This window comes from Alosa pseudoharengus, unplaced genomic scaffold (assembly GCF_046254945.1).
Source record: "Alosa pseudoharengus isolate Yale_2024_CS ecotype anadromous, Long Island Sound unplaced genomic scaffold, YU_APseudo_1.1 YU_APseudo_1.1_scf_1, whole genome shotgun sequence".
Classification (NCBI taxonomy): domain Eukaryota; kingdom Metazoa; phylum Chordata; class Actinopteri; order Clupeiformes; family Clupeidae; genus Alosa; species Alosa pseudoharengus.
Window position 1 is genome coordinate 33,385,428 of NW_027468564.1, and position 24,630 is coordinate 33,410,057.

The window sequence follows — 24,630 nt, forward strand, 5'->3', positions numbered from 1 at the left end:
GCCAATCTGCCCACACAGCTTTTTCTACTTCGCTACCTACAGATGTTTTACCGGTATGATATTTCGAAACGCCATGTTATTCCCCATAGACAATCCACGCCCGGAAGTTGGATGGATACGGAAGTTACGGAGGCGGGACTTATTCTGGAGCGGTCTATTGGATACCTTTGTGGTTGGCTGTCCTGTAATTGGTGACTCTCTGTCTAGTCTTTGAAAGTAGTGTACTCTTTGCCTTTGGAAGTACTATTTGGTTGCTGCTTGAATTTGGTGAAATTCAGGGGAGGGGAGTCAGGTGTAACAGAGTTAGAAATGTAGTTTAGTGTTTGTATATGATTTTCGCCGTAATTAAGCAGCTTTATTGAGATTGGTGTTTTGGAGCCCCCTTTGGAGAAACGCTATACTGCAGCTCTGCTGCGTTTTGTCCTTGTATTGTTGCCATAGCTGATCAAAAGCGGTATGCTTTGCATTGCGTATGTTGACTGTATAAAGCTCTCCCCACTTTGTTTTAATTTTGTAACTGTAAAATGTTGTTTAAGTTGAACACTTTGATATACCACCTGTATTGTGTTACTTCACATGTATTGTTAAGATTTGGGTGCAATTCTAGCAACTTAGAGAACGTTTATTGATGTTTTCATTATGACCACGAGTTCACACTGAGTCTAACGTGACTAGCTGTAAACTCCGCTAGCAGCTTTCCATGCATTCAGTGTAGTTTAGCTTAGTGTGCATGGAAAGTGCAATTCAGTCTAGCAGGAAATGAATGTACATTTAGTTTAGCATTATGTTTATGCATTACCTATGGTCTACGTCTGTGAGTGTTTAGTGAGTCTCAGAATATTAGTTAATAAACTGTCATTCTGTGCACCTGAACATTCCATGTCGCATGTCTCCCTTGCTAGTAGGGCTGACAGTGATGGTATAGGAATGATGCATGTACATGTAATATAGCCCATTCAACTACTTGTTTTGTTTCAACTTTTCCTAAAGGAATAAATGTGATAAGCCAGTTTTGGTCTCAGTCCCTTCACCGTCTGACTGATAATATATATTACTAATATATTAATAAAGCTTAACCAACTTTATTATAAGGGTCCCCCATACTGATAGTTATATATTACTAATATATTAATTAAGCTTAACCAACTTTATTATAAGGGGCCCCATGCTTATAGCTATACTACTAATATATTAATTAAGCTTAACCAACTTTATTGCAAGCGGTTCCGGTTGCAAACAACTAATACTTAATTAATGATTAAAAAACTATTAACTTGTGCCAAATAGATATGTTAGTAACAATTAACAAATATTAACAAAGGGTTAGGTAATTACTAGTTTGCTATTTATTATGGCACCTTATTATGGAGTGTTACCGACTTGTTTATTACACGTTCATGACAGTGGCATGTCACTCTTATGGCAATACTGTCAAGTAAAGAGTAACCGTTCAGTGTTATTAGCGTGTAGTGTTACTAGTGTGTAGGTTCAGTGTTACTATGATCCACCTATGGTGGGAATATAGCATACCAGTAATTTCCTGTGTAATAACCGAAGATTAATGATGTTGCAAAATGTCGTCACCTATGAGGTTAATGAACATGGATGGGTTATACAATATAAGCATTTGTCTTTTTTATTAGCATAAAACACAGCCATGCGGTTATACAGTACATTATTGTACTATATCAAATTAAGACACATTTCCCAAATTATATTGGTATTTTTTTAACACTAGCAAAGTTTTACTGTTTTTAAATGTTTGATGATTGTAATGTTGTTAATGTTTGATGATTGTAATGTTGTAAATTATCATGGATATATAAGAAATACTCCAGACACACCTTTGTGTATGTGTGTGTCTGAGCATATATGTCCGTGTGTTTGTATGTGTACTGTATGCATGCAATCCGGTACATTGTACACTTGCAAGCTGCAGTTTGCTCATATTTGCAAGTCAATCTGCAACTGATTTAGTTAGACAACGTTTTTACCTATGTCATGTTGTGCTGGGAAAGCTGTTTCTTCACCAGGTTTCCTAGACCACAGCACTGTACACACACACACACACACACACACACACACACACACACACACACACACACACACACACACACACACTAGGACATCTAATTACTACACTGGGACAGTGACCTCATCTTCATTGTAATAGTCTTAAGTGAGTATGTGGTCCCTTTCCAGGTGTCCCAGCTGACGTACACCGGCCCATGAGGAGAAGCCGAGTCCGGTATGTAGAGCCCGTTGGGGTTGGCGTCATGGCAGTTTGCGTACCAAAAGCCGCCCATGAAGGAGCTGGCACAGTTCTTATCCCAAGTGTCCTGGTCTTTGTTGAAGGTGGTGAACTTCATGCCATTGTGGATCTTCAGTGCGTCACCTGAGAAGAGAGCTTTCATGAGTTTTCTTTTGCCATTTACATTGCATGTAGGTTTTTTGGCTAGCCTGACGTAGCCTTACTCAATTCTATTCAGAATTTGAGTCTGATACTGCACCACCGGAACGTACGTGTTCTAACCAGTACAGGGGAAAAAATGCTTTGCCACAATTGGACAGATCTAACCAATACGAGCGAAGAACCCTAAATCCTGTAGGGAGAACAGCCAAAACATCCTTCTTCTCAACAAATGCCTGAATTGCTGTTTTCCAGGGGCGTCGCCAGCCGATTTTACCGGGGCTTCAGCCTGGGGTAAATTGAGCTCAGCCCGGGTAGCCAAAAAAATATTATTTAACTTTTTTATTTTGTTGTGCATTCTACCCCTCGTAGCCTGTTAGAACAAGGAATCCCGAACACTAAACTCTGACAAGGAGAAGCAGAACGGGCGAGGCTGGGCTGGGGGTGGGTGGAGAGCGGCAGAGGGTCGCTTCGCGGTCTGGTCTGAGATCAGTGGATCTGTGCTCTCAACTAACGTTACTGCTGTCAACTCACTGGGTGGTTCAGTGTCATAGGTTGCAGTAGCCTACGTTGAGAAAGCAGACGTGACATGGCCAGCAAAAAAACAATTGAAACTGTTTGGCTTTTTCAAACGAAAGGCAAAGGGTAAGAATTCATGTTTGCAAACTGAAATATAAGCTTAGTCCTGTCCGACCAACTCCATAAAGGCCAGCTATTAGTGTTGTTTACCTGTCCTATCGCTAGCTGGCTACATGTAGCAAGCTATCATTAGTAAACACTAAGCAGGAGTCAAAATTAACTTTTTGAAATGTGAATATCTACCATTCACTATCTTGAATATCTTCACTGACAAATGAAGTGGCGAAATTCACCCACCATTCAATAGGTAATCCATATTTTCTGTCTGAAATCTACCAACTTCAATATTTACCAGCATTTGTCTGGTAAGCCCTGCTAGTAGGCTAAGCATTTGTTGCCGTTGTTGAACATTTGTACTGATGTTCTGAGGAGCAGACGAGGATGTTACACTCTCTAACACTATAGCAAAAAAATTGCAGTTTTGATACACAGTAGGCCTGCAATGTAGGATTTTTTCGTAAGGTAGATGTTTTAACAGTGACAAACTATAAACCATTAAATATCTAGAGGGGGCTGAGACAGCTTTCATTCACCCTGTAATGAGCCATTTAACCATCAAAGTGATTACAAAGCGGATGACAAACAAAACAGCATTAAAAAACCCAAGTTTCATGGGAATGAACATGTTCCATGGGAATGTGTTTAAATGTCCACTGAAATGTATGCAAATGCCCTATGCAAAGCATTTGTAATTAGAGCTGAACATTGCAATCTCAAAAGTTCTTTGTATCCTGCAATGTAGTATGTTTTTGTTGGTTTGCCACACACTGATCTGATTCCATGATTTTGTAGAGGGTAGCTGTTTTCTCTCTATCTCTCTGTGTGTGTGTGCAATCCCATTTTAATATCAAACATATTGGTAGATCTCTGGCATAGATCAAACAACAAAAGAGCAGTCAGGTGATGGAGAGAAAAGGGAGATCAACAGAAGGAGGTGCAAAACATTTGCTTAATGATACATTACATGCAACCTCACACTTATTACCTAGTAATTCAATAATAAATAATTTGGGCAGTCTAATGTAGTCTGTTGTCTACTATAATAACACCTTTTATGTGCTGTATATATATAGAAAAAATCCTCAGCTAATCTTTACATTTACATCCGGTCCAGCCAGGCTAAGCCCAGGTTGTCCTGAAAGTCTAGAAACGCCCCTGCTGTTTTCTCTTAGTTTTTTTAAAGTTATTGCGCTGCCAATATATTATTCAACAGGCAATAACTAGGCACCCTTGCTCATCTGTCCATCATCATAAGCCCACCCAGACGATTTGATTGGTCAACTAGTTTTCAGGCTTCTCAATGGAACTACAGTGCCTTCATAAACTCGGAGGACCCCAATTAAACAATCCTGACCTCCAAAGAAATAGCTCATGAGAATAGTTCAGAAAACAAATACAGGAAATGTACAAGTTATTAGAACTGCTTACTATTGTTGAGCAAGAAGTAAAATGTCTCGGGTGAGTGTTTCTACCCTTTAATGCATAACCTGGGTCAGTTTTCAGACATAGGTGCTTTCCTATGCTTTTTCATACATGGCTGCATATTCCTTTGCTATATCTATTGAAAATAATGTATGTATCATTGAATATTGCAGTTAATTTTGCAGTTATTCAGTAAAAATCTTTTTGATTACTTCAAATAATTACAAAGCTATTTCTAAATCAAGACATATGTCAAAAGTGACCCCTGTGTGCACTTTTGATTAGAAGCAAAAACAAGATATATTAAAACAATTACTTTGATAAAAGTATTAGGTTGTAAGTGTTTTAAACAAAATAACAACACATACTATAGTTGAATTATGTGAAATACACATATTTCATCTCTCATAGGTCACTTTGTCACACCTGACATCACTAATAACCAATCACACATATTGAAATATACTATATCTGAAGTATAGAGAACTATGATGAATGTGTCCAAATAAACTGAAGCTACAATAAATGGTCATTTCAGCACTACATGACACATGCAAATTACCATTACATGTTTGCCCTTGTACACAGCCCTAGTGCACTGGAAACACAGCTTCCAACTTTTAGTATTTTTGGTTTCTGTGCAGCTCTAGCTCATCTTCCACTTCACTTGTCTTTCCTCTCTGATGTCCCTTTGTGGCTCTGTTTAGTTTAGTTTTTCCACATATTTCAATAAGTAATGGGTGAATCACAATATCCCCCCTCAGCCCTGAACCCTCAAAGACTTAACTGCCATCATTCCAAACATGAAATTGAATCATGTCAGTTCTGTTTTAGAGGGTTCACGGCTTGGGGTCTTGGGGTTCAGCCTAAATGTGTTTGGAAGAAGGAAGTGACCTCCACACTGCTTATCCTGTGTGACATGACAAGCTCTTTGCCCGGCTTATTATCAGGGTATTGTGCAGTTAGTATAGGCATCAAAAGTAGTGCATCCAGTACAGTACATTGGGACAAGAGCACTACAGTATGAACGCATGGGCCATCTCTATCCCTGCTTTCATTACTATGTCTACTCATCTATACAGAGAACATAAATACGGTTCATGGTTCCCTGGTCCAGAGTGCTACATGTTGTCACCCTCAATACCAATAGCAGTTTAACTGATCAGCATCCTGATTTTATCGGTGGAGTTACAATGGATGTTCAAAATGGAGCTAGGCAAAATATTCTCATGACACATATGAAGAAGTGCATGTATGAAGGGCACGTCTGACCTCCAGAGCCATATGGATATGAAAGGATGTGGGGCAAAGAAACCACAAACACAATATGATATCAGACATGATGGCCAAGAGAAAAGGAAGAGATCTGACGATCTACCAATGACACCAAAAGTAAGAAATTGGCCTATGTGCAAGGAACATAAATATGGTGGTCATTTGTGTGTGGCATATAAGACATGAAATGTCAAATGTTGGGGTTCACGGATTGGGATAAATGCAGAGACCAAATTTCCCTCACGGGATCAAAAGAGTATGCATACATATACTTATACATACTTAAATAAACAGACAACTATGCATGAGTTACCATAGGAAATGAGTGCGGGTCATTTTTGACCCATGTTACGCATTAGAAGGGGTAAGCCTAGCTTGCGCATTAAAGGGTTCATTTATTGATGAATTACTTTGCCTATTTGTAAAGAGAGGAAGTTTTGCGCAACCTGATGCCAAACATGCCCTTTGCTTCCCCCAATGTAACATTCAGTTAATTCAGAATGTTAAATGATGACAGCTGAAAGAAAGGTGGACCTGCCTATATGTATATAATTGAAACATTCCGTCCGCAGGATATGAAATAGAATACTAGTTGCAGAAGACTAGCAAAACAAACATATCCCACCCAGACCCATAAATACCTCTCTTTCTCTCTCTCTCTCTTTCTCTCTTTCTTTTGCACATAATGGTCGACCCAGATTTCACAAAAGAAGGAATAACATGTCAGGCATTGAGACCATATGATTGGTTAGTGGAGCTGTGGGGTGGGGTCCAATCAGCCTTGTTCACAATTTATAAAGGAACGAAGTTTAAAAAGAAAAACACAATATATCAGATGGATTACACAAATAATTGACAAGGAAGTACAAGATTATTTGACGGTCGCTTCTTTTGTAATAAATATAATGGGCTACATTACATATTTTATATTTTTGATATATTGTGTTTTTCTTTTGGTGTACCAAAATGTAGTTTGTTATTAAAGTATGCAACTATTGGCAAACTTTTACATACTGTCCTTCTAGCCATCAGTTAGCTCACATCATGTGTTTGCTTACTCCCCAGAAATGAACATTGCATGACACTCCTCTGCGATACTTGTAATCATTGTGCTACTTGTAATCATGAACTCCAAAATAAACTCCATTTCAATAGCTCAGCACAACTGAAACAACAATTGATTTCCCCAAATTCAACACAAAATATCACCATCTGCAGGAAGTGAATAGGCTACTGTCAAAATGACACGTTCAAAAAGTCTTGGCACCAGACATCCCAACCTGCAAAAAGTCATTTCAGGGAGGTATCCCGAAACTTTAGCCTACTTAGATACTGAAAGACAGATGATTGTGTTTCTTCAATAATGTCTTGTCAGTAAACCAAATAAGGGAGGCCTATAGATAGGAATTGTGATAATAAAATATGTAGATTTTGGAAGTTTGGTCTTTTCATGTAGCCTTGGCAACTAGCCATCTAGTATAGGCCTAAACTAGATGTACCGCAGAGCAGTACAAAATATGACCGCCGCCCAGTCCAGCACATTTTTTCCACAAAAATAAGTCACGCTGAAAGGCATATATTATTCTAACTGTCTCACTGAATTGCATTATGCACACTCAATTTTCACTGGTATCTGCTAGACAACAAGTACCAACAGGGGCGTAGCCAGGATTATTTTATAGGGGGGGCCAGCTGGGTCCAGACTTTTTATTGGGGTGGCACTTGGGAATCAAAACTACTATTTGAAAACTACTCAAAAAGTTTTGAAGATTAGGATAGCCTATTTTAATAATGGCAATAAATTGTGCAAAGCCAACACTGATACACAAATCAGTTTGTTGGCCACTCCAACATATTTTCCATAAATAGGTCAATGCCAATAAAAAATATTATGATAATGCACCTTACTTAATCAGTTTTATTCAAATGATGTTAACTCAAAGAACAATAATAAATACTACAAATATTGTATGTATATATTTGATCTCATACTGGCTTTTTCACTACCTTAGAAACATTTATCCTGGTCAATGTAAGTTCCATACACACATGCTATATATTGTTTTTTAACAGAGTCTAAGCTACCCAGATCTGCCACTATTTCATGTATTAATACTTGCATTGATTTCATTTTGATTTTTAAATAATAAAAAATATACAAATAGTGTATTATAAAAAATTCTTATATTTTGACATGTATCTCACCACTGCAAGCTGGCACATGTGTGCATAGGGCAGACTGTTCTGAATCTGGCAATATCATTGCCATGGTGGAGGGATTCTCTGGGGCTGAGCAAATGTGAAAAATATGTGGTGTGTGCCTTATGGAAATTAATGCCATTTTTTTTATTTAGCCCTATGACATGGCCCCTTAAGACCAACATACAAAAAAAATGGTGGTCCTCCTAGGCCCTACGGTTCTCGAGATATTCACAGGAAACTGTGTCCGGCCACCTACAGGCCAGTTGGTGTACAGTAACATAAATTAATTTATTGTGTGGCCCCCCATGAACGGAATTCCACGAAACTTGGCGTGCATTCAGAGGGTATCATAATGATCTTCCAATTTCGTGCAGTTTTGACCATGTTAGGTCACAGATACCTGTGATTACAACACCTCATTTTTAATTTTTTTGTTTTTAACTAGGTGGCGCTAAACATGAAATGAGTGGTTATGGAATGGGTTGACATGGCCCCTTAAGATCAACATACAAAAAAAAGGTGGTCCTCCTAAACAGATCAAAACGATGGTTCCATGCTATCCATGTGGGGCTACATGCCCACCAAGTTTTGTGTACCCCGGTCTTTCAGTGTCCCAGGAATCCTTGACGGAAAATTGGCCATGTGCAAAAAAGAAAAAAATCTGACTAAACCTATATGACGCAGCGGTCATAATAATATTAGGGGTTTGCACGGACGTCACGTTCTGGCCGGTAACCATGGTAACCCAGCACGCGCAGCCATATTGCCGATACTCAGTGAATGAAGTACAATGGAGTATTGGATATCTTACGTGATTGTAGCCGTGTCTAAACAACAGAAAAGCTCATCAAAATGTGTGTAAGACGGTTTATTGGCAGCGCAGATCCATATGAGTTGGGTGAGGGAAACGAAGTACCAAGTTCAACCACAAGCGCCCCCCTTCCTCTGATAACTTCTGTCATTATTCTCCTTTCTCCCTGGTTTTTTAATAACTTTTGGAAGTCGATACCTACACCAGATGTTTTTCTCAGTCTAACCTATTGGTACAACCTAAAACACGGCAATAATTAACCATTTTCCTTGACGATTTTAGGGATTTACTTCAGTGCCTAATGCTTTCTAATGAGGGGAGTATCTCCAATATGGCGACGTCCAGATCTGATGACACGCCGTGCAAACCCCTAATACACATGAAATGACACTTGTTAAACTCACCTCAACCTGTCTTTTGCAATCATTTAACCCGCCATGGGCAATGCACTGTTACAAACAGTGCAGCGTGCAAGACTATATGTTTTACTCTTATGAGACAAGGGGACACTTTCGTGCAGTCTGATGTGAAATGGGTCTTAAATGTTCCTTTTTGGGGGGGCACTGGCTCTTGTTTCTAGATAAACTGAACTGATTAATTTAGTTCGGGATAAAAGAGATAAAATCCTGCCTACACTGAAAACGGATGCGTCTTGGATGCGTTTCAAGCACATACGCACCACCCCTTTTCTCTCTCCCTCTCCATCATCTGTGCGCTACACTCAGATGCACACGCCATTTGAAGTTTCGGTCTCGCGTGTGCGTTCTTGCTTGCTTGTTATAGATTCCGGGGGATTTTATCCAATTTGCGGGCGCCACGGAGGCGCTATCAATATGCGGGAGACTCCCGGAACTTACGGGAGACTTGGAATGTCTGTGGCACCCTTCACAAAAAGTGTCTTTTGCACTGATAAAAGCACACTTTCCATTGTTAAAATCCAGTGCTATGACGTCAACTGTGGTCCATTTTTTATTGCTTTCTATGGACAGATGTTTTATCCAAGAATTTCCAAATATTTGAATTACTTTATATGCAGCTGAATATCAGTGCCAGAGGAAGCAAAATAGGCCTAGAATATCACCTAGTTATTGCCATGCATCAGTTTAGACAGGGTGCACTTTTTAGTGTATGCTTAATTTTTCCTCATCCAAACATACTGCTGTTCTATAGGCATGAACAAAACAGAATACTGAACCAATGACTGACAACAGGTTTGGCAGTTAATTCTATGGAGCAACGAAACAAAACTAGAATTGCAACTCCGAGGAACTGCAACAGTGGGCTTGATCAGGTGCAGTTCGCCAAAAGGATTGCAACAGTACATCCTTTTTGAAAATCGATGTTTCACAGATGAAAAGTTACCTGCATTAATGAAACATCCAACAAGCCAAAATGCATAAATTATTCAGTTGTTATGCTGGTTGCTAGGGTAATCATGTGGGTTGCTAGGGTCACTTTATAGTGGTGGTTGCTAGTTTGTTGCTAGGGCATTGCTAGGGTACCAATGGTGGTTGCTATGCTAAATAACACAGTTGCTATGCTGGTTGCTAGGGTAATCATGCTGGTTGCTATGGTGGTTGCTAGGGTCACATTATAGTGGTGGTTGACAGTGTACTGTATGACTTGTTTATGACAGTGTCATGTCACTCTTATGGCGATACTGTCAAGTAAAGAGTAACCGTTCAGTGTTAGGTTCAGTGTTATTAGTGTGTAGTGTTACTACTATGTAGGTTCAGTGTTACTATGATCCACCTATGGTGGGAATATAGCATATCAGTAATTTCCCATGTAATAACCGAAGATTATTGATGTTGAAAAATGCCCTCCCCTATGAGGTTAATGAACATAGATGGGTTATACAATATAAGCATTTGTCTTTTTTATTTGCAGAAAACACAACCATGTGGTTTATACATACAGTACATTATTGTACTATATCAAATTAAGACACATTTCCCAAATTATATTGGTATTTTTTAACAGTGGCAACGTTTTACTGTATGAAAACTATTTTTAAATGTTTGATGATTGTAATGTTGTAAATGTTTGATGATTGTAATGTTGTAAATTGTCATGGATATATAAGTAATACTGAGGAGAGAGATGTCATTACTTTTTTGTCATTTACATTGCAGGTAGGTTTCTGTGCTACACTGTAAAAAATATCCGTAGATTTTACGGTGAAAATTTGTGAAATTGCAACAGTACAAAACAGTAAACTTAGAAACGGTAGAAAACATTTCTTACAACAGTTAAGTATTGTAAATATGTTTACCAGCTGGAACCATATATTTCACCTTTTTTTTTGTATAGAAAATACGTTGATTAACCGTTAAGAAAACAGAAACATGCCATATTATATAAAACAGGGAGCACACAATTTTTTCCCGCTTTTACCCTCATCTAACGGTCGGTTTCCACATGGCGAAATTTCGCTTCACTCATTGAGGTTGAATGGAGACGAAATTCGCCCTGGTTAGGCGAAATGACAGCGAATCACCGAGGCAGGCGAAATGAGGACCATTCGAGAACCAATCAGGTCCCGTGTTTGTGTTTGGAGGCGGGAGTTACAAAAAAGTCTGACCAAGATGGCGGAGACTACCTGAGCTGTAACACAAACATTTGTATGTGATTAAAATGTTTCTACACGAACATTGGCACTTGTATCAACACAATTTGTGGTTTATATGCCACACGAACTTAGTCAGGGCACATACACCACTAAATAGACCACTATATGTTAGTTTAAACACTGAAACTTTTTAGCTAGCTGACAAGCGAACTGCTAGTAATTTCGGACATTGGATTGCATTGTAAACCTAGCTAGACAGCTAGGCTACATGCTGCAACACAGGTATGAAATATATTATGTCTTATTGATCTTGTTGTTTCTATGAATATGAATTGTTTATAAGCAACATCAACTTAGTCAAGGCATAAAGACCCCTGGATATCTTCATTAAGTACTTAAACGTTTGAACTAGCTCGCTTGCCACCACTGGGCTGGCTAGACACTGCAGTCAAAAGGTTAGCGGTTTGGCTGTCACGGCCCCGAGGTGAAATTTCGCTGGTCTTTTTGAACTTCAGAAGGGGGAGCCGAAGTGCATTATAGGGCGGATAAATAGTCTGATTTACCATTAGAAATATGACATAATACATAGAACAAAACACATTAATATTTAGCTTTTATTTTCTGTAAAAAATACTGGTTACCCCTGTAAAATTCACTGCAGGTAGTCTAATGGATGAATCAAATTGTCTAAGCACCCTTCTTTGATTTATACATATAATATAATAATGTATGTAAATTAACGAATTAATATGCATTAGCCATCTATGTCCATGTGCATTAAATCACTGAATTTTCCCCAAGGTAGCCTATAGGTGGCGCTGCATTTTGTTAGTTAAACCACATGGCCAAATATCAACCGCCATTTTGTTCGCGAAGGAGACAGTGATTTGTGAGATGGTAAGTAATGAAAACGACAATTTAATAAATTGAAGAGTTCAATCTGATTAAAAGTATTAATTAGTAATGCAATTCTAAGCTTCTTGTGTTTGCAATGGCTTACGTCTAGAATTTCCTTCGGGATGAATAAAATACTATCTTATCTTATCTGAATCTCTGTTGTAGGATAACGTTAGCCTATGACAAAATTGCCAGCTAGCATTCAGATTTCTGACCATGCTTTGATTAATGTCAACATTACCTTAGATTATGTATATTGTGCTTCGATTCTAACTTGTAATACAACGGAGATATCATACTTAGTCTACACCGTTTTTCTCTACAGTCATTAAGTCTATATTCTGAGCTGGAATGTCAATTGTCTCAGTGTGAAATATCTAACGGAGTTCTGATTGAGAACGCCATTTTATTAACGTTAATCCCTTCATTGTGCACAGAAGCTTGAAATGACTTGACGGGAGTTCGAGTCATTTAGCCTTGCTTTATGTTTCCAGGCGAAACTTTTGGCGTTGAAGTACATTAGGTGTTAAACATGTTTTATTGAATACATTCATTGTTTGGACCTTTACAGTTAGTAATTGGATAATTGCTAGAGTTAAAGCATAGTTTTGGCTAATGTTAACAGGAAAATTGTGCATTGGAAATCGTATTGCTTTGATGCAAGTTAACGTTGCCTAATCTTTATGTTGCAGGTATGTTGGGAGAGACGTCTACAGGTAAGTTTTTACATTTTCTTTACTAGGAGTAGGCTATTTAGAAGTGAAGTGGTGAATAGGGTTTCTGAACGTTTGGGGAGGAGGTTTTTTTTTTCGCGCTCGTTTTAGCCATGCTTTCCAGTCACATTTTGTGGAGCTGTTCTGTCTGCTAAGGCGTGCATTGCAAAGTGCTTCGTCTGTTGAGTGTAAGGGAAAGGTAGAAATATCATTGCATTGCTGAGGACTTAATATTTATTTATTTGATTGGTTTGTCTCAACAGGGTATCAACAAGGTACAGTGATAATTTATTGCCACAGAAATGTTAACTGATGAAGAGTTTTGTCATTGTACAGGTTAGTAAAAATTAAATGTCCAGTTTTATGTTATAGATTGAACTCTTCAGTAAATTAAGTAAAACTGTTCAACAGAAATTCCGATAAAGCAGTAATTCCAATTGTAAAATAAAAACTGGCGCTGTATTTCCAATAAGAAAAGCAAGCATGAATTTGGTAAGTCTTTTTTGAACTGTAGATGGTTCATTCTCATTACTACTTGGTTAGAACAACTATGGAACCAATGATGAGTATATGTAAAAGGTATGCAATGTCTCTCTGTTTCTCTCTCTCTCTTTCTTGCTCTCGCCAACCATGGTAAGTATCCCTGATTTCTTGTCTCTGCCTTGATCATTTATGCTTTCATTTATATTGTAATGCTTGTCCACCAACATTACATCTTGCTCCTACTGCATCAGCCCTAATGTCTCATCAATCCCCTGTTAATCCCCTTTTCCAGATCAGACCATCTAGAACAGGACACAACACCCTGCTTACACCTGAAGGAGGGCTAGGACACACAGGAGACCTGTAGGCCCACTATGCTGGTAAGTCAATAGAATGCATTTTACATTTCTTAGTTGAGACAATACTGCTGTGTCAAGTCAACTACAGATTGCTATTCAAAGCTAAGCTAGACATACTTAAGAACTGTCAGGTAGCAAATGAACATTTTGAATTGAAATGCTTGGTTGTATAAGTAAAGGAATGTAATGTAATATAATATGTAATAAGTTTGCTAATGTAGTTTTACATTTTTTTTTCTATCTAGTTTGTGTGCCATTCACCCCTAAATTTTCTTTTGACCTGCTAAGCAGCAGCACGAACGACTGGGTCGACTTAGGATTGAGTCCCCTCTCTGCCAGAAATTATCACTGTGTTCAAGGAAGACCCAGGCCCAAATAAAGCTGCTATGTCTAAGGTGTGCTGGAAAACTTTCTGTTTTGACTTTTCATTCATTCACATTGTATACAATTTAGCAGCCACATGTGGCAACATGTCAAAGATGATGCAAATCTAGTTCTTTTGTAAGTTATAACAATGTGATATATTGGTGAAAGTTAACATTGTCTCGTCCTTGCAGGTCAGCCCCTTTTCCTCAGCTATTCAAGTTGGCAGTCATCTAATATTAAAGGTAAGATGTTGCTAATTTTGTTAGTGGTTAGTGCTCAAACTATGTTTTCTATGCTCAAGTTCATATGTAGACACAGAGTTCATTAAAACGTTTTTTTCTAAAGACACACATTTGCACATTTGCTTACCTTAGCCACTCCCTCTCGCCGCCATCTTGGATTGTTAGGATACGCAAATGTGCAGTCTTCATAAACAAAGGTGTTTATAAACTGTGCTCAAACAATGTTCTCTAAGCTCGAGTTCATATGTAGAGACCCCGATAATACTTTGAACAAAGTTTTATGCAATGTTGAACCTTCTATAAACCAATCTATAATCACTTAGAAACCTTGAATTTCTAAGTGTTTATAGATTGACATTTTGTGAGTGTGTCCCACTTGCCCACAGTTCACCCATAGAAGCAATACAGCTGAAAGTGAGTAGAACACTACTACTGGAAGACACGGGTTTGGACGTAATCGTCTCGTTGACCGAATTTTTGACTTGTGCCCATGCACACATAGAGCCTACAATCGAAGTTCGCCGATGTTACACTTTAAGTTGATTTTCATGTATAAATTCTATCGAGGGGTGGATAAACTCAAATTTGAGAGGGGTAAACTGTGTTTACTTGAGTTTAGTCTCCACTACAGCCCTGGCTGTCTACTACCTTTTGCCTATTTTCCCACTATGTTCCTTTGTGTCAGTCATAATTTTTCATAATGTTTCATCAATTCACTCCTGCCAGACCAAGCCAATGTCCCGCTCACCTCTGAAGAAGGGAAAGATACACATGAAGCCTGTTGGTTGGCTCGGCAGTAGCAGTCCATGGTGAGACTAATCAGCGTTGTGTTATGGGGTCTTGGGGTTTTGTTACTATCTGTTATATTCTGCAGGTTCCACCCCAGCAATGTGTCAACTTTTAACTGATAAACTATGTACCTACTGAGCTGGTGGCAATTGCATGTGACAGTAAATTTATGAATTGCTTTATTCTACCAGTACTCGTTGTAGATATGACTTAAAAGTGCCTTTGTTTTCTCTTCCTATGCCGATGTTCCTGATCCATTCAATGGCGCCAGAAAGGGCTGAAGCAGCTGACCTTTCTCCTTCGGCACACCTACAAGCCAGGGTAGATTCTTGATGTCCAGTACTGTCCCTTTTTTGACTTCACAAGCCACAGAAAGGCAACACCTTTGAAACATCTCAAAGTTTTGCAGACCTGGACTTTTTCCATGCCATAAGACTGTTGAAATCTGTGGACTTATGCCTAATTACTATGTAAGAAGGGAGGTATTCCTGGTAATTCTATTCAAGCTCATTGTTTTTGACAAGACATTTTGGTACAACATGGGCAGAATGGCCAACTAACAGCTTATTAACTGATTAGGGCATAGATGATTGTAAGTTCTAGGAATAAAGTTGTCTTTTTTACCAAACTGTTAATTGTATGGTTGATTTGTGTGGTAAACATAGGATAGGTAAAATAGTAGTAGAGACTGTTCAGACGGATTTGTTAGGGTGTTAGTTAATGTATACAGTAAAATGTGTTTGAAACAAAAGTTAATCATAAAATCAACATACATTTTAGCGTAAATGTAGAGATGGTTAAACTGTATTTATTACGGTAAAATTTTGGCAACCCAGATGCCGGTCTTTCACTGTTAAAATGACGGAATTGTTTTTTTTTCGTATTTATTACGGTCAAATTGCGGCAACCCAGCTGCCAGTCTTTCACCGTTAAAATGACGGAATTGTTTTTCCGTATTTATTACGGTCAAATTGCGGCAACCCAGCTGCCAGTCTTTCACCGTTAAAATAACGGAATTCTTTCTATTGTATTTATTACGGTAAAGTTCTGGTAATCTAGCTGCTGGGTTTTTCCGTAAAAATAACAGAATTTTTGTACCGTATTTATTACGGTGAAATTCTGGCAACCACAGCTGCCAGTTTTTCACCGTAAAATCAACGGATTTTTTTTTACAGTGTAGCCTGACGTAGCCATACTCAATTCAGAATTTGAGTCTGATATTGCACCACCAGAACGTTATTATGGGGCGTACGTGTTTTAACCAATACATGGAAAAAATTGGACAGATATAACCAATAAGAGCGAAGAACCGTGAATCCTGTAGGGAGAACTGCCATAACATCTTCTCGACAAATGCCTTAATTGCTGTTTTCTCTTAGTTTTTTAAAGCTATTGCGCTGCCAATATCTTGTTCAACAGATGTGATAGCGACATCTGATCTTTAGCTTCTCTAGCAACAGCCTTTTTGTTGTAAACAAAACAAAACAACATCAAAATCAACCAAAGCATGCTCAGGTGATGTGTAACAAAGAACCCTCATCTGTCTATCATCATATTAAGCACACGATTTGATTGGTCAACTAGTTTTCATACAGGCATATGAAGCTTCTCAATGGAATTATAGTGTAAGTCAAACTGATGACAGAATCCATTCATTTTGAATTTGTAGGTAAGTGCAATAGACTCGAATCTAATAAACTTCCTGGTTTTCGTACCCCTCAGCCTCATTTTGGTCTACAAATGGCCCCCCGGTGAATAAGGTGAATGTTAAATGATAGCAGCTTAAAGGGAAACTTGGCAGGATTTCAAACTGTGGAAAAAGGTAACGATAAAGCACATGGATTTGTTTACAAGCTAGCAAAACGGTTAGCATAAGTTCGGCAGACAATGTGGATGTTACAAGGTAAGAAACACAATTTAAAACGAGTTTCTTGTTTCTCACTTCTCTTTCCGGGACGGTAGTCTCAATGTTGCAAGGTTGGTTTTCCGCCTGGGGACGCTAGGGGCAGCGGGAAAAGTCACCATTTTCACCGGAACAGGTCATTTAACCATCCAAATGATTTCTAAACGGGTTTATTACGTTGAAATAGTTGCCAAGTTCCCCTTTAAGGAAAGGTGGACCTGCCTATATATATAATTGAAACATTCCGTCCGCAGAATATGCAATAGAATACTAGAGGACTAGTCTAATTTTTCAAATGTACGTGTCACTATCACATCTGGTGCAGTCAGTGTCATTGATTCATTGATTATAGTGGATGGTAATTGTTTCAGCATATGCTCCTCCACGAATGGAAGACTTCCGTTACGTTGCTGGTGCAGCCTGCCTGTGACCCTCACCTGCATCACCAGTGGTGAAAGCACCCAGGTGTAATGTGTAGCCCAACTGCTCTGGGTCCACAGAAATGGAGGCGTAGTGGGCGTAGGCCTTTCCCCCAGTCCAGTCCTCCATGTCCACCCTCAGCTCATTCCTCTTCCTCATGGTCAGCAGCACAATGTTGTCCAGGCCTACACACGGGTCGGCACACAAACAAGCCAACCAGAGAAGACGTCATCATCGTAGTGGCTAAAGAGCTGGGCTATCCTGCAGTAGCCTGAAAAGACCTGGCTTCCACCATTGTGCCCTTGAGCAAGGCACCTAACCGGGGACATTGGCCCTCGTAATGTAATTGACATAATGTAATTCGCTTTGGATATATGAATAAAAAACTGTAATGTAAATTCCTAGGGCTACAGATAAGGGATTACCCAGAATGGCCAATCAACAACCAACCAGAGTAGGGCACGTTTTACTCAACTGACCCTGAATTGTGTGCAGCCCCACCATATCCAACTCTCCCCTATGTATAATTAATCTTTTCTTTTGGCTAGGTGTTACTACTAGCTGTTATGAAAAACTCAAGTTAACAACTTTTAAAGGAGGATGATGGATGCATTGCTATAATTCATAATATACAAGTTTAATTTGTGCCAGCTGTTTTTGCTGTGGGTGAAAAAAACTCCATTGGCTGTTATCTTAAGTGGCTAGTTCTTCATTGTGTTTTAATGTATTTGTGTATGTTTTATGCAACATGTGCATACGTGTGGTTCAATATATGTACAGTGTTCAGCAACATAGCATGTAGCCTGTATTTGACTACGTACCTAGCCAGTATTCACTAGTTAGGTCACCAAAGCCCTTCTTGTAGTGATCCCAGGGTCTGTAGAAGTTTACTGACCCATCCATCCTTTTCTGAAACACCTGGGAGAAAGAAAAAACATCAGAAAGAGTATTTACCATTTACCATTAGATTACCATGTTATCATGTTTTAATATAAAGCCGCATATTAGCCGCATATATAGAGAATACACCATTCAGTCTTTTACTTGGCATGTGTTTTCTGTCTAGACAGACTCCATTAATTTGGCAGTATTTGTTCAAATTATTAATGTTATATAGTTGTCTCTTCTCTTTGAATTTTCCCTGACTCTAGTGTGGCATTCAAAAGGAAATCAAATGCAATATGTTACATTCATTTGATGAAGTAATCTAAATAGTTATGTTACTTGTTACATTTTATATCGCAGTAGTCTACAATCTATTATCAGGGTAACTAATCTGTCATTTATTATCAGGGTAACTAGTAATCTGTAACCTGTTGTCAGGGCAACTAGTAATCTGTAACCTATTGCATTACAATCCCAACCCTGCTTATTCCATATGAGAAATGAACTCCCTGCCACTAGACTACAAGCTGTTGCAACTCACCGTCCATCCTCCCCCATCGGTCTCCATGTCACAGTAGACCTGCAGGGGGGAGACGGGTCCCCCAGGGAAGATGGAGTACACCCCACTGGGCTTGGTGCTGTCATGGTTATGGATGTCAGCACAGTCCAGCGGCAGGCACATGGAACCGAGAGAGAGAGGAACCAGGCCGAGCAGGAGAACGAGAACCTGAGAACCACACACACACACACACACACACACACAGAAACACACATTCATAAAGAGCGAGAAACATACACAACATTTACCGGCAAAATCCAATTTCCAATATATATATATATATATATATATATATATATATATATATATATACACACACACACTTGCACAGGATTATGAGAACTTGTGCATATTGTATGACAGAATACACCAGTTAAACACCTACACATTACACATCACTACACATTACAATGTCAGTGGTAACACATTCCTCATTCCACTTTCAAACATTTTGTTGTGATCTTTTCACATTCAACAACCCTTCCCCACCAAATCTATCTAACCTAACATGATAAACTTGTCTGTGATTACCCTCATTTTGCTGGAAACGGCCTTCCTCTTGTTCTTGTTCTTGTTCTTGTTCTTGTTCTTCTTCTTCTTCTTCTTATCTGTCTTTGTCTCCCTCTTCTCTGTCCGCTCTGGTCTCTGGTTGTCTCTTGAATGGGTGATGCAGGTTTAACTCAACTACACCTTACAAAACAAACATATCCCACCCAGACCCATAAATACCTCTCTTTCTCTCTCTCTCTCTCTTTCTCTCTTTCTTTTGCACATAATGGTCGACCCAGATTTCACAAAAGAAGGAATAACATGTCAGGCATTGAGACCATATGATTGGTTAGAAAAACACAATATATCAGATGGATTACACAAATAATTGACAAGGAAGTACAAGATTATTTGACGGTCGCTTCTTTTGTAATTAATATAATGGGCTACATTACATATTTCAGGCCACCAGATGGTGGCTTGGCACTGCACTTCGGGCCTTTTTTGGATGTAAAAGCAAGCAGTAAAATGGCCCCATCTAGTGGCTGTGCAGCGCAATTGCGACATGAAATATTTAATTGAACAGGAAATTACGGTAGAAATCTGTTCAGGAAATTACGGTACAAATTTAACAGGAAATTACGGTACAAATCTAATTATTTGTGTAATCCATCTGATATATTGTGTTTTTCCTTTGGTGTACCAAAATGTAGTTTATTATTAAAGTATGCAACTATTGGCAAACTTTTACATAGAGTCCTTCTAGCCATCAGTTAGCTCACATCATGTGTTTGCTTACTCCCCAGAAATGAACATTGCATGACACTCCTCTGCGATACTTGTAATCATTGTGCTACTTGTAATCATGAACTCCAAAATAAACTCCATTTCAATAGCTCAGCACAACTGAAACAACAATTGATTTCCAAAATTCAACACAAAATATCACCAAAAATCTGCAGGAAGTGAATAGGCTACTGTCAAAATGACACGTTCAAAAAGTCTTGGCACCAGACATTCCAACCTGCAAAAAGTCATTTCAGGGAGGTATCCCGAAACTTTAGCCTACTTAGATACTGAAAGACAGATGATTGTGTTTCTTCAATAATGTCTTGTCAGTAAACCAAATAAGGGAGGCCTATAGATAGGAATTGTGATAATAAAATATGTAGATTTTGGAAGTTTGGTCTTTTCATGTAGCCTTGGCAACTAGCCATCTAGTATAGGCCTAAACTAGATGTACCGCAGAGCGGTACAAAATATGACCGCCGCCCAGTCCAGCACATTTTTTCCACAAAAAAAAGTCACGCTGAAAGGCATATATGATTCTAACTGTCTCACTGAATTGCATTATGCACACTCAATTCTCACTGGTATCTGCTAGACAACAAGTACCAACAGGGGCGTAGCCAGGATTATTTTATAGGGGGGGCCAGCTGGGTCCAGACTTTTTATTGGGGTGGCACTTGGGAATCAAAACTACTATTTGAAAACTACTCAAAACGTTTTGAAGATTAGGATAGCCTATTTTAATAATGGCAATAAATTGTGCAAAGCCAACACTGATACACAGGTCAGTTTGTTGGCCACTCCAACATATTTTCCATAAATAGGTCAATGCCAATAAAAAATATTATGATAATGCACCTTACTTAATCAGTTTTATTCAAATGATGTTAACTCAAATAACAATAATAAATACTACAAATATTGTATGTATATATTTGATCTCATACTGATGGCCAAACTATATTTATTTCTGATATCCACTCTATACTTGGCTGTAAGTAACATGGCTCTGAATTAAGAAATTAACCCTTAGAACCCTAGACTGTTTTAAGGGCTTTTTCACTACCTTAGAAACATTTATCCTGGTCAATGTAAGTGCCATACACACATGCTATATATTGTTTTTTAACAGAGTCTAGGCTACCCAGATCTGCCACTATTTCATGTATTAATACTTGCATTGATTTCATTTTGATTTTTAAATAATAAAAATACAAATAGTGTATTATAAATTTTTTTTATATTTTGACATGTATCTCACCACTGCAAGCTGGCACATGTGTGCATAGGGCAGACTGTTCTGAATCTGGCAATATCATTGCCATGGTGGAGGGATTCTCTGGGGCTGAGCAAATGTGAAAAATATGTGGTGTGTGCCTTATGGAAATTAATGCCATTTTTTTTATTTAGCCCTATGACATGGCCCCTTAAGACCAACATACAAAAAAAAGGTGGTCCTCCTAGGCCCTACGGTTCTCGAGATATTCACAAACTGTGTCCGGCCACCTACAGGCCAGTTGGTGTACAGTAACATAAATTAATTTATTGTGTGGCCCCCCATGAACGGAATTCCACGAAACTTGGCGTGCATTCAGAGGCTATCATAATGATTCTACTGTACACTTCCAATTTCGTGCAGTTTTGACCATGTTAGGTCACAGATACCTGCGATTACAACACCTCATTTTAAATTTTTTTGTTTTTAACTAGGTGGCGCTATACATGAAATGAGTGATTATGGAATGGGTTGACATGGCCCCTTAAGATCAACATACAAAAAAAGGTGGTCCTCCTAAAAAAAACGATGGGTCCATGCTATCCATGTGGGGCTACATGCCCACCAAGTTTTGTGTACCCCGGTCTTTCAGTGTCCCGGGAATCCTTGACGGAAAATTGGCCATGCAAAAAATAAAAAATAAAAATCTGACTAAACCTATATGACGCAGCGGTCATAATAATATTAGGGGTTTGCACAGACGTCACGTTCTGGCCGGTAACCATGGAAACCCAGCACACGCAGCCATATTGCCGATACTCAGTGAATTAAGTACAATGGAGTATTATGCACTTTGGATATCTTATGTGATTGTAGCCGTGTCTAAACAACAGAAAAGCTCATCAAAATGTGTGTAAGACGGTTTATTGGCAGCGCAGATCCATATGAGTTGGGTGAGGGAGACGAAGTAACAAGTTCAACCACAAGCGCCCCCCTTCCTCATTATTCTCCTTTCTCCCTGGTTTTTTTAATAACTTTTGGAAGTCGATACCTACACCAGATGTTTTTCTCAGTCTGACATATTGGTACAACCTAAAACACGGCAATAATTAACCATTTTCCTTGACGATTTTAGGGATTTACTTCAGTGCCTAATGCTTTCTAATAAGGGGAGTATCTCCAATATGGCGACTGTGATCTGTTGACATGCCGTGCAAACCCCTAATACACATGAAATGACACTTGTTAAACTCACCTCAACATGTCTTTTGCAATCATTTAACCCGCCATGGGCAATGCACTGTTACAAACAGTGCAGCGTGCAAGACTATATGTTTTACTCTTATGAGACAAGGGTACACTTTCGTGCAGTCTGATGTAAATGGGTCTTAAATGTTCCTTTTTGGGGGGGGCACTGGCTCTTGTTCCTAGATAAACTGAACTGATTAATTTAGTTCGGGATAAAAGAGATAAAATCCTGCCTACACTGAAAACGGATGCGTCTTGGATGCGTTTCAAGCACATACGCACCACCCCTTTCTCTCTCCCTCTCCATCATCTGTGCGCTACACTCAGATGCACACGCCATTTGAAGTTTCGGTCTCGCATGCGCGTTCTTGCTTGCTTGTTATAGATTCCGGGGGATTTTATCCAATTTGCGGGCGCCACGGAGGCGCTATCAATATGCGGGAGACTCCCGGAACTTAGGGAGACTTGTAATGTCTGTGGCACCCTTCACAAAAAGTGTCTTTTGCACTGATAAAAGCACACTTTCCATTGTTAAAATCCAGTGCTATGACGTCAACTGTGGTCCATTTTTTATTGCTTTCTATGGACAGATGTTTTCTCCAAGAATTTCCAAATATTTGAATTACTTTATATGCAGCTGAATATCAGTGTCAGAGGAAGCAAAATAGGCCTAGAATATCACCTAGTTATTGCCATGCATCAGTTTAGACAGGGTGCACTTTTTAGTGTATTCTTAATTTTTCCTCATCCAAACATACTGCTGTTCTATAGGCATGAACAAAACAGAATACTGAACCAATGACTGACAACAGGTTTGGCAGTTAATTCTATGGAGCAACGAAACAAAACTAGAATTGCAACTCCGAGGAACTGCAAGAGTGGGCTTGATCAGGTGCAGTTTGCCAAAAGGATTGCAACAGTATCTCCTTTTTGAAAATCTATGTTTCACAGGTGAAAAGTTACCTGCATTAATGAAACATCCAACAAGCCAAAATGCATAAATTATTCAGTTGTTATGCTGGTTGCTAGGGTAATCATGTGGGTTGCTAGGGTCACTTTATAGTGGTGGTTGCTAGGTTGTTGCTAGGGCATTGCTAGGGTACCAATGGTGGTTGCTATGCTAAATAACACAGTTGCTATGCTGGTTGCTAGGGTAATCATGCTGGTTGCTATGGTGGTTGCTAGGGTCACATTATATTGGTGGTTGACAGTGTACTGTATGACTTGTTTATGACACGTTCATGACAGTGTCATGTCACTCTTATGGCAATACTGTCAAGTAAAGAGTAACCGTTCAGTGTTACTAGTGTGTAGGTTCAGTGTTATTAGCGTGTAGTGTTACTAGTATGTAGGTTCAGTGTTACTATGATCCACCTATGGTGGGAATATAGCATATCAGTAATTTCCCATGTAATAACCGAAGATTATTGATGTTGAAAAATGTCCTCCCCTATGAGGTTAATGAACATAGATGGGCTATACAATATAAGCATTTGTCTTTTTTTATTTGCAGAAAACACAACCATTTGGTTTATACATACAGTACATTATTGTACTATATCAAATTAAGACACATTTCCCAAATTATATTGGTATTTTTTAACAGTGGCAACGTTTTACTGTATGAAAACTATTTTTAAATGTTTGATGATTGTAATGTTGTAAATGTTTGATGATTGTAATGTTGTAAATTGTCATGGATATATAAGTAATACTCAATACACACCTTTGTGTATGTGTGTGTCTGAGCGTATGTGTCCGTGTGTTTGTATGTGTACTGTATACGTGCATGCAATCCGGTACATTGTACACTTGCAAGCTGCAGTTGGCTTATATTTGCAAGTCAATCTGCAACTGATTTAGTTAGACAACATTTTTAGCTGTGTCATGTGCTGGAAAAATTGTTTCAGGTTTATTAGACCACAACACTGCACACACACA

At 38.8% G+C, this 24,630-nt stretch overlaps 1 protein-coding gene and 1 long non-coding RNA gene across 8 annotated transcripts; one reads left to right on the forward strand and one right to left on the reverse strand.

Moving 5' to 3' along the window:
• Positions 1 to 2,097: 2,097 nt before the first annotated feature.
• LOC143125831 (microfibril-associated glycoprotein 4-like) lies at positions 2,098 to 18,970 on the reverse strand. The gene is made up of 4 exons (XM_076287594.1): positions 18,930 to 18,970; positions 18,325 to 18,421; positions 17,521 to 17,688; positions 2,098 to 2,395 (listed from the first exon to the last, which is right to left on the reverse strand). Exons 1-4 carry the CDS (start codon positions 18,954 to 18,956, stop codon positions 2,130 to 2,132), a joined length of 558 nt encoding a protein of 185 aa, XP_076143709.1. The 5' UTR covers positions 18,957 to 18,970; the 3' UTR covers positions 2,098 to 2,129.
• LOC143125840 (uncharacterized) lies at positions 12,147 to 15,888 on the forward strand. Of its 7 annotated transcripts, none has more exons than XR_012987326.1 (8): positions 12,147 to 12,228; positions 12,921 to 12,944; positions 13,205 to 13,277; positions 13,722 to 13,804; positions 14,075 to 14,178; positions 14,341 to 14,391; positions 15,118 to 15,200; positions 15,452 to 15,888. It is a non-coding gene; the product is annotated as an uncharacterized LOC143125840 (long non-coding RNA). The 7 variants fall into 7 exon arrangements; XR_012987328.1 differs by having other exon boundaries at positions 12,156 to 12,228; positions 13,205 to 13,216; XR_012987330.1 differs by lacking the exon at positions 13,205 to 13,277 and having other exon boundaries at positions 12,162 to 12,228.
• Positions 18,971 to 24,630: the final 5,660 nt, after the last annotated feature.